General features: G+C 34.2%; 1 protein-coding gene across 1 annotated transcript in view; it reads right to left on the bottom strand.

The window, feature by feature from the left end:
• NBAS (neuroblastoma amplified sequence) overlaps window positions 1–11,886 on the bottom strand; it is a 267,834-nt gene that overhangs the window by 156,162 nt on the left and 99,786 nt on the right. The window contains 3 exon segments of the mRNA XM_023528505.1: window positions 823–945; window positions 3,048–3,110; window positions 4,750–4,883. Coding sequence (XP_023384273.1) covers window positions 823–945; window positions 3,048–3,110; window positions 4,750–4,883 — 320 coding nt within the window.

Raw genomic sequence — 11,886 nt, 5'->3', positions numbered from 1 at the left:
AAATAGCACATAAAAAGATGTTCATTATTACTCATTAGAGAAAGAAATTAAAACCAAAATTAGGTACCACTACATACCTATTAGAATAGCTAAAGTTAAAAAGATTGACCATTCCAAGTGACCATACCAGGATATGGAGCAACTGGAACCTTCCTACAAGATTGGTTAGAAAATAAAATGATACAAATACTATGGAAGACAGTTTGACAGTTTTTTAAAATTAACCATCCACCTATCATATGACCCTTCCATTCCACACTTCTGGATTCATTCAAAAGAAATAAAAGTACATGTCCCCATAAAGACTGGTACATGAGAAAGCCCAAACTCAAAACAACCCTAAAGTCCATCAACAGGTGAATAAACAAAACTTGATAAATCCATACAGTAGAATACTAATCGGCAAATAAAATGAAATCAGTTATTGATCCATGATATAACATGGATGGATCACAAAATAATTATGCTGAATAAAAGAAGTCAAACCAAAAACAAAAACAAAAACGAACAAACCAAAAAAGGTGTGTACTGCATGATTTCTTTTAAAATTAGGTCAGGGGTAGCCTGGAGATGCGGTGGGAGTGTGGTGGGGAGAAACAGTCAGGAAAGAATTATAAAGGGGCAAGAGAAAACTTTTAGGAATTATGGATAAGCTTATTATCTTGAATGTAGTGGTTTCATGGGTCTATACACATATCAAAACTTTTCAAATTGTACATTTTAAATATGTGCAATTTATGGTAGGTCAATGAAGTCAAAAAAAGAAAAAGCACAGTACTTATTTTTAATCATATACAAGCATCAATTAATTTTTTGACTCACTTCCGTCCGGTGTGCCTGGTCAATCTAACCATCAGCTTCTGCGCCTCTTCTGAGCTAGACTGAGTGTTTTTAACAAATGAAATTGGTTTCTCAAGGCCATGTTTCTCCAAGAGCTCTGACACACTGTACATAAAAGAAGAATTTTTTTTAAAGACGTGCTACCAAACAAAAAAAAAGTCTAAAAATCTTAAATATACAAATAGCACTTAGGTAGTTTAAAAAAAAAAAAGCACATGGAGTGACCCAATTTTTCATATTACATTAATTCTCAGCAAAAAAAAAAAAAAAAAAAAGCTAAGAATTACATATCAAATCTTATTTCCCTTACTGACTTTTATTACTATATACTTGGAAGAATACATTCTTAAAAAAATGTATGACATATCCTTTTGTCAAAATCTTTTAGTACAATTCTCTGTAGTCTAAGAGTATCGAGTCAGTAAAATAAGCAAATCTATCATTTCAATACCCAGCTTTAACTCTTAACAATCCTACTGAGTATTTTGTTATGGGCAAGGCTGCTAGAAAAGCAATAAACAAAAAATTTTATAGTTGGAGAATCACGGAAATATCATAAGGCTCAATCTCTCTCAAGAATCCATACTACAAAAATACAAGATATGTCACAAACGTTCTTGGTCTCATGTGAATCTTCTTGAGATATCCCATTTCATAATCATCAGCATCATATATATACTGGGGCTGTCTCGCCAACTCTCACGTTTATGAATTAACTACCACCAGGATTACAGGCAGGCTGGATAGAATTCAATAACTCTTCGTAAAGATAGGTTTCATGGGTCATGTCACCCAACGTGATGTTAAAACACTTACCAACTCTTACTAGTTATGAGGTGGAACGGGAATAAAAAGTTCTTATTTTTAAAAGGTCAGTAATTAAGCTCAGCAGTGAAAGACCTGGGTGTCATCCAGATGTCTAAAGGATGTCACACTTCCTAGAGGTGCTGAGAGCACCATGTGACCATGAGGGTCACCCACACGTACAGCCAGGAACGGATGGTAGAATAAATTGTGTTTACTTCACTGTATCTTTGATTTTATTAGAGAAAAATAAAATTGTTCTTTGCAATTTTATTAGAGAAACAAAGGTAGCAATGCAGATTTGTAAGGATTAACTCTATATTGGCTTAACCCAGTAAGCCTTAGTCAAATCATGCTGTTTTTCATGGAGACTACAGAAAGGAGAGACACAAGCCAACCTATAATAGGAGATGCTTGATTTGTTAAACACTTTCCTAGAAAAAAATTGTATAACTTTCAGAACTTAGAATAACAAGAGTCAGGCTAAGTAACAATAAATAAAGGTCCTGAGGAAACTGAACAGTTAATTCTTCATTAAACTCACATATTATGATTCAAGAAAACATGTTTCCTTAAATACAACTCAAAATATCTTTAAAGTCCTTTAATTTGAATGAATAAAATTTCTAATTAATAGATTACAAATTATTATACTTTATTATACATATTACCATGACAAAGTGATGTTACTACCTTCAATTTCTATAATTACATATTGGAAGGACCAAGTTTATTATTCCTAAAATTATAATTTTATACATATATTTTTAAATTACACACAAGCACAATGATGTACACATAGAAAAATAAATACCAGTAAACAGTATTAGGCTTCTTAAATGGCAAATTGGGAAATCTCAGTCTCTAAAAAAGACAGCTTAATTTTTCATTCAACAGTAAAAGAATATCACTACAAAGTTATTTGAAGATTCTAGTACAGTTTGCTATAATCCAAATATTCAATCAAACGTAGCATCCGAAAAAGAAAAGTTAGAAGTATAATAATTGTTTGCTAATAGATGCAATAATTACTGCAAGAACTAACATTTCTTGAATACCTACTATATGTAAAGCACTTTAAATGCTTAATCTAATGTTAACTACACAATCTCATGAGTTAGATATTAGAGATATGAACACCCTAGGCTCAAATATCACACAGCTAGTAAGTAGCGACACCCAGATTTGAACACAGCTTGCCAGTTTTCAAAGTCCATGTGCTTCTTCCTCTTGCAGTTTGTAACATAAGCTAGTGGTATATTTGTTATTAAGAAAATTCACTCCCAAGGAAGCCAAACGTGTATAAGGTCAAACTGGAAATGACTAGTAGGCATATTTAAAGTGGTATTTCTTGGACAGGCCTCCTTAATCAGCATAGAGCTACAGAGGGTCATTATTCTCACCTGAGAATTTGTTCCAGTTGGTCTACCATGTCATGAAGAGTTGTGGTAATCTCTGTCTTATCGCTAAAGGATTCAGAGGAAAAAAATTTAATTATATTTTAGTAGTAGCTTTTTAAATAAAACTCAAAACTCACTTAAGTGAAAAAAAAAAAAAAGAAATGATGTTCCCTTTGTATTTAATATATAACAACCTTACACTGTCCAGGTAAAAATTCAGCCTTATCTCCTGAACTCATTCAGCATCTTTCATGTCTCAAGAGATTAAGATAAAAAATACTGAAGTAGAACAATACTGTCCATTATAGATTAGCAAGAGATGGGTAACAATTTTCTAAAGAACTTTCAGTTCAGTTCTGCTAAAAGGCAAAAAAAAGAATTATAAATTAACTGTATATTTTTTTAATAAGGATAAGGGGAAAACTATCATTTATTTCTGTTCTTTTAACCAATAAAACAGATAAGACGCATGGCCCTGCATGCTGGCTTTCTCCGAGGCCTGTCTACACCACCTGTGACCCCCTAGGAAGTTTCCATTAGGATTCTACATAATTGGGGGACCTCTTCCCGTCCTCATTCTCTCTGCATCCACTACAATACCCAGCAATTCCACTTCTGGGTATAGATCCGAAGGAAATAAAACCACTGTGTCAAAAAGATAGCGACACCACCATGTTCACAGCAGCATTATTTATAGTAGACATAGAAACAACCTAAGTCTCCATTAGAAGATGAATGGACAAAGAAAATATGATCTATCATAATGGAATACTATTATTCAGCCTTAAAAAAAAAAAAAAAGAATCCTGCCATTTACAACATGGATGGACCTTGAGGGCACTATGCTAAGTGAAATAAGTCAGAGAAAAAGACAAATACTGTATGATCTCACTTATATGTAGAATCTAAAAAAAAAAAACCAAAAAACAAAAAACAAACAAAAACACCACCAAACTGATAGAAAAAGATCAAAATGTAGTCAAAAGTAAAAACTTCCAGTTATAAGACAAATACGGACTAGGTATCAGGGAGGTGATGCACGGCATGATGAGTGTAGCTGACACTGCTGTACGTCATATTCGAAAATGGCTCAGAGAGGAAATCCTAAAAGATCTCATCACAAGGAAAACAACGTTCGCTTTCTTTTTTTTGTATCTATGAGACGATGGATGTTAACTGAATTTATTGTGGTAATCATTCCACAATATATGTAAGTCAACTCATTATGCTGTACACCTTAAACTTATATGGTGCTGTATGTCAGTTATATCTCAATAAAAGTGAAAGAAAAAAATAAATTCTATATATTCATATGTCACTACTTAAAGGGATTACTATAGGCAAAGCCCAAGAACAAACAATTCATAGAAGAAATACAACTAGCTCACAAATATGGAAAATCCTTAAATAGAAACACAGCTTAAACACATACACTTCGAAGAGTATTTTTGGTTGGGTGGTAGTGGTATTTTTGTTTTTTAATGGATAATGAATTATCAAGGTTGACAAAATTATAAGGACTTTCCATACACTGCTAGAAAAACAAAAGTTTATCTCTAGGCAACAGATTTGCAGATGATTTCATTTTCTTTATATATTTTTATATTCCCAAATTCTCTATAATGAACATTCAGAGCAGAAACATTTTCATTTTAACTGTTAGAATAAAAAGACACAACAAGACTGGCACCCTGCGGATTCTTACCCATAACCTCTTTGTGGTAGACATTCTAATATGTCATAGCAAAGCGAGAGCTGATCGCTTCGTTCACAGTTATAGATGCATTCTAATGCTACTGCCATCAGTTGGTCCTGATCAGGAATAATTTTCTTCTGCAGCTAGAGAAAATAAAGCACAATGTACTAAATGTCAATAGATTTACAGTCACTTTTTTTATATCTCAGTACCACTGTCAACAGAATATTAAATAGTGCAATTAATCAGCTGCAGAAACAAATCTTGATTTTTCTTTAGCTTACAGACTTTCGGGATCTTTAATAATTCTAAATGAAATCACATTTTAATTACAGAATCAGCTAGAAAAGATAATTTGTACCCATAAGCTTCACATCTGCTAAAAGCAGATTCTTCAATTTATGACCCATTCAAGACAGAACACAGCGAATTAAAAAGGCAATTCATTAAAAACAACATATTTAACCCTAAAGCCAAATTTTATGTGTTTCAATTACAAAAATATATAAAATTCCTTAACTAATATTCAGAGATATTAGAAGTTACTATTTTTTAATATGCATAATATATTAGTCATTTAACTAAACCGTACATTCTATTTGAAAGAAGTCGCATTGTAATGCAGTAATATTTGAATCCCAGAACACACTCCATATTCTGATGCAGAAAAATGGCTACTTTGGGTCACTTTTCTATATAGGATACAAGACTTCCCATTGCCAACCACAGATTCCCATTCTTAGTATTTTCTGGGATATAAAAATAACAGATTTATACCTTGGTTTTCTCATCTATGATATGGGGATATTAATGACATCCTAACAGCATTGTTGTGTGGATTAAATAAATTAATACATGTAGAATGCTTATATTATTAACACCACCGAAGCCAAAATGGAAGTTTCAAACTATCTCATCAGAGCCCTTTTCAACAACAAAATAAGTTTAAGGTAATTTCTATAATAAAGATCTAGTGGTTTTCAATGTTTTAATAGAAATATGAAACATAAGAAAGTGATGGAGGGAAACTGCCAAATGAAGGCCTTTTCTCAGTAAAAAAAAATCACATCATTGAATGGGAAGAAGAAACATTCAAGGCTACTGGAGAAATAAAGTTTTTTTCAAAGCAGTTGAGTTAAAGGATTACATACCCTACTTCAAGGTGTTAAGAAAATAAAAAAACCATTAATTTGTCATCAACACTGGACAAAAAGTTATCCAAGGCTGCAAACTGGTGAAACAGGGACAAGCAGGTAATAAAAGTATTAAAAATTAATTAAAATAGCTAACTTTTCCTAATTTTTTACTATGTGCCAGGTACGGTTTCTAAGTTCTTTACATATATTAGTTCATAAATCCTCAAAACAATCCTGTAAGGTTAGTACTAGTCCTATTTCTATTTTACATAGAGGGGAAACTATACAGGGAGAACAATAACCTGCTCAAGGCACAGAAAGATCTGATCACCATCAAGCCAGGAGTCGGAGCCTATACCAAGCCAACACCGGCTCTCACAATCCTTCAGAAGAACTTCACGTACAGGAAGAATGGAAGAGACTGAGGGAGAACCTCGTAATAAAGACCTCATATGATAAGAGAGTGTCCCGGGAAGACAAAAAAACTGAAACCAGTTTCGGTCAAGGAACAATTTGGGACACCAGCTGAAACTGAAGCCAAAGTCTTTGTTCTTTTCCTCCACCATGTTGCTTCCTGTCTTTCCTTCCCTGAGACACTAAAGTGTCACTTGGAAGTTAAACGTTCTAGAGTCCACATCTGATCATATATGTTCAAAATCTGTGGAAAACCCTGCAGTTGTCCTTCATGTGAAAGGTAAAGAATAAACTCTTTAGCCTTGCCTTTATCTAAACATGGCAGTAGTCAGGCTATGTCTCCCTGTCTTATTCTAATCCTACCTGGAATGTCTTCTCGAGAACTTTATCTGGCCCTATTTAAACCTCCCTAACAATCCAGTTTCATCTCCATTTGGACTTGACTTCAGTTGGACTTTCTCAGATTTCTACAGTCTCTCATCTATGCTCAGTAAATGCCAGCCCAAAGACTAAATCCTCTTACTACCATCGTGCATAAGTCCTTTTTCTTCTGTGTATCTCTTTGATTTTTTTTGTTCTCTTTCTATGCCATTCAGTGTATCTATCTCAATACAATCTACTTAGTACGTGAATCATAATGCTCAAATTTTTAAGATATTTTCATTCCTGCCCTGTTAGACTCCCTACGAGATGTAACTTAACTTCGTACACTATAGGAAAACACACTTCCCCTTATTTCCATCGTTCTTGTCCTAGCATCTTAGTGTGACTATTAAACCATCACTAGCCCCACCTCGAGATAATGGAAGAAAGCCCATCTAGGACTTTCTAAGAAGTCAATGAAATAAGTCTTCCCCACCATGAATAGCACATTATTTTTCATACTGCATCGCAAGATGAAATGTAAAGGTTTTTTAAAAGTCTTAACATTATGCACTATAGACAACTAGGAAAAGAACAATAAGATAGGATACTGGAAAACCCCAAGGAAATCAAGCAATCAAAAAATTAGTGAAGTTCAGGATACAGAATTAACATACAAAATCAACAGATTTCATATACACAAACAATAAACAGAGAAAATGAGGATAGAGGAAATTCCATTTATAACAGAAACAAAATTAAATGCTTAGGAATAAATTTAACAAGAAATGTGCAAAACCTATACGAGGAAAAAATTTAAACACTCCTGAAAGACACTCAAAAAGACATGAACAAATATTTTGATATTGCCTCTTCTTGAACAGGTGACTGGACATCATAAAGATATTGGTCTCACTAAGTTAATTTATAAATACGATATAATCACAATAAAAAATATCCACTAGTTATTTTGTGGAACTAGACAAGCTGATATCAAAGTTCAAACATAAAAACAAACATAAAAGAACAGCCAAAAAAAAAAAAAGAACTAGAGAAAAAGTCTACAAAGAAATACTTCCCTTACCAGACTTAAAAACTATAAAATCTCTATATTAAAACAGTGTGGCACTAGTGCGTGGACAAAGGGACCAGTGGAACAACAAAAGACTCCAGAATTAGAGCCACAAATAAATAGAAATTCTGTATACCACAAATCTCAAATCACTCAGGTAAAGACGCGTTTTTTTAATAAATGGTGCTGGAGCAATTAGGTGGCCATCTGGGAAAACATAAAATGAGATCTATATCCCTCACCACACAAAAGAATAAACTCCAAATAGATTGAGAATCTAAATATAAAAATAAAACCATACAAGCACTAGAAGGAAACAGGAGTGAATTCTTCTTTAACCTTGGAGTAGAAAAGGCTTCCTCTTATTGACTTGGAATATGAAGGCAATAAAAGATTGATTGGACTAGACAAAAATAAAAAGATGATTTTGCATGACATAATTCACCATAAACAAAGACAACCTACTAATTGGGAGAAATATTCACAATATATACCACAAAAAAAGGGCTAACTATACTAATGCATATGGGTTTTTTAAAAAACTAAGGCACAAAAGGAACAAAAATCCAAGTGAAAAATGGGGAAAACACAGGAATGAATAATGCACCAAAAAAGAGATAATATCTCTTATATATATGAGAAAAAGTTCAAATTCACTCTTAATTAGAGAAATGCGACTGTTAAAGAGCCATGACATTATGAAGAAGTCTCACTTCTAACTCACCACTTTAAAAGACTTCATCTTCTTCCTCAAGGAGGTACTGAAATTCACTCCTACAGAGGCTTTCGGCACTATAACCCCCACCCCACTCAGCCACTGTCTTCTTCTCGTGAGTATTTCTTAGACTTCTACCTTCCTCTTTACTTGGCCTGTAGAGATTTGCTTTGCTTTCCTATAAGCTCGGCTAGGCAATTAACCAGATTTTTAAAAAAATAATCAAATGAACACATCTAGATATTTTGGAGCAGAAAGGTTTTCAGATCATCTAGTCAATGATATTTCTATCTTTATGTTTTTCTGAGTTTTATAAATATTCTAGAATAAGCATTAAGTTAGAAAAAGTAATTTAAAAACTAAAATTGCTGTTGAATTATATAATCAGAAAAAGATTGCGTAAGAAATTATAATATGTAGTGAATTCTCATTCGTTAAAAGAAGAAATGGACATTTAAAGCAGTTGTTCCTAATCCTGACTTTCCATCAGAATCACCGGATAAATTGTCAAACGCACATTACATACTCCCCAAACACATAGTCCTCAAACACCAATTCGTTTTATCTCTGTTGGGCCCAGAAACCATATTTTATTTTTAAAAATCCACAATGTGATGCACTGATGCATTAAAAAAAAATACTAGTAGAGAAGACAGAACAATATAAGAAGAAAGAATATTTTATTCCTAACTCATCTCTATCCAGACTTGTCCAAGTTTCTTCACAAGTTTCACTTTCCAAAGGTGGATCTGAGCAAAGAGCAAAGGCTTAAAACCAGAGATGAGTGCTTTAGGATATTATAAAAGACATGAGAATGCCAAAAAAACCCCACAACTTTGTATTTGTATTCTTGTTCCCAATTATTTACCCACTTCATCCTAATAAGATTATTCTTCCTTGCTCTGCTAACATCAGGCTAAGCCATGTACTTCCTTTGGCCTGTGAAAGGTAAAAGGAAGTAACCTGAATCACTTTGAGCTAAAGCTTTAAGAGCCACATGTGGTTCTACTTTGTTCTTTTTCTTGGGACTGCTCTTTCAGCTTGAGTCCTGGAATGAGTAAGACATGGAACAACAGAACCCCAACCACAGCCTATATGACACTTGTGAGAAATGAATATTTGCTGTTGTAAGCTACTAAGATTTAGAGGTCATTTGTTAATGCAGCATAACTTAGCCTAGGCTGTCTGATACAGAAACCATTGTTCATGTTATATTACTGAAAATACTTTATGTATGATTCATGGCAGATCCAAGGTACATTCTTTTTGTAGACAGGTGAAATAAGAATAAGCACGATGCTACTAAAGCAAACAAATGTAATCAAATGATCTGAAACATCATAATAAAACCCAATTTCAATCATTCATTCATTCGCCCTGCCAAAATTTAGTCCCCAGTAATAAAGAAATACACGAGACATAGAGGGTGTACATAAGAAACAAAGGGAGAGACAGACAGACATGTGAACAAATAATCATAACACAGTGTGCCATGAGTTATTACAGAGACAGGTACAAGACCTGTCACAGCACAGATAGGTCATGGGACGTTTCACAGCTGAGGGAATCTTAGAGAGCAGGATCGTGAAAGATAGGCAGGGATTTTTAAATGCAGGAAAGGGGGCCAACGATCCCAAAGGGAACAGCCTATAAGGACACAAACAGGCCTGAAGAACCTGACAGGTGAGGACTTCAGAGTGAGTGGACCAGTGCATTCATGGAGGGAGATGAGGCCGAAGAGGCAGACTAGAAGCAGAAGGCAAAGAACCTCCCACACCACTGAGAGAGGCCGATGTTCACCCTGCAGGCAGTGCAAGCCCCTCGAGGCTTCCCAAGGATCATGGCATGATCAGATTTGTGAGATAGAAAGACAACATTGATAGAAATATAGAGGTTGGATTGGAAGGGAAGAGCCCAGCCACACCACCGTTCTCTGCTTTGATATTTACACATTTCCACGAAGGCAAATGGCCCTATGTTTTATTCAAAAGGAACATGTTAAATTGTCAAGTAAAACAACAACAAAAAACTGACTATATACAAAGGATTTACAAGACTCTGTAAGGAAGAAGTATCAAGAACAAGATTACTGACAAAAATTTTAAGTCACCTCTCTCTTCCTCATAAAACATTCATATCCAATCCATCCTGCTTCTCACACAGTATTCTGCTTTCAAAAGCAACCCACCCTCAGCTCATAGTAAACCACCCTCAATTTAAAACCAGAATACGAAGTGGAAACTGCGTATAAGAAGATGGGAAATTTTAAACAGTCAATGAACAGGTATATTTCTCACAGACAAACCTTCCAGAAACCCAAAAATAGGTAAGGTTAACTAAGCAATGCTTTCCTTTTCAGCTGGATTATACTGGTCTAGGACCATGTATCTCAGTGGACTGCAGAGAGCTAACAAAACCCAGCGCAAGGAAGTACACTTAGTTAGAATTCGAGACTGGGATTCAAGCAGAAGTCATTGAAGGCCACTTCCAATCGAATGCTTGAATCTCACTACAAAATTCTGCACCTCAGTCAACTATTTGAGTCACCACCAGCGGAAGCGGAACTACTATTCGATCTATGGCTAAATTAAGGGGCTACTTTGCAGAAGTATGCTGAACAACTATCTGAACCTTATAGAAATACAGAGAGATAAATACAGGTGTCTTAAGCAAATATAAGAGTTATTAAGAATAATTATAAGATCTCCTAATGAGATCCTAAAGATTTTCATAAATAATCTGAAGGTAGTCAAAGGCACAAATCTTTTTTCTTCTATTGGTGTTACAGTAAAGCATGATGGTTAAGAACATAGCTGTGACATTAGAATGTCTGAACCCAAGTTCCACTCCTTAGTATGTGACCCTGGGCAACTGCAAAACAACTCTGTATCACAATTTTCTTTTCCTGTAATATTAATAAAAATATCTACCTCATAGGATTGTTATAAGGATTAAATGAGTTAACACTTGTATAGCACCTTCTAATAGTGAGAATTCAATACCTATCAATTGTTCATCTTTTTGGTATAGCCGGTTTCCAAAATACAATAGTCAACAAACTGGAGTAAATCAGTTAAAATAAACATAAGCTTATGAAATTCCAAAAAAAAATTTTGGACTCAACTGTTGAAACATTTTTAAAGAATGACAACCATTTCTTTTTCTGTTTAAAGGAAAATTACGTGCAAAGCCTGTTATTAAAAACAAAAATGCAATTTGCGGTGATATTAAAGGATTTTTTTAAAAAATTAATCAATAGAACCTAATTCTGTAGGGGGAAAAGTACAGATGTTTTTTAAGATATTAGAGTTTCTACTTACATCTGGTTTGGAATGTTGAAATATCTTCAGAGGAAGTTTTAAGTCCCCTTTGGCTAAAGTTACTAAATATTCTTTTAATAGCTCCTTAGCCACACCAGGAGACTGCTTCTCACAGCGGTGAAGAAA

This window comes from Pteropus vampyrus, unplaced genomic scaffold (assembly GCF_000151845.1).
Source record: "Pteropus vampyrus isolate Shadow unplaced genomic scaffold, Pvam_2.0 Scaffold28, whole genome shotgun sequence".
Taxonomy (NCBI): Eukaryota; Metazoa; Chordata; class Mammalia; order Chiroptera; family Pteropodidae; genus Pteropus; species Pteropus vampyrus.
This window is presented reverse-complemented; position numbering and strand designations above follow the sequence as displayed.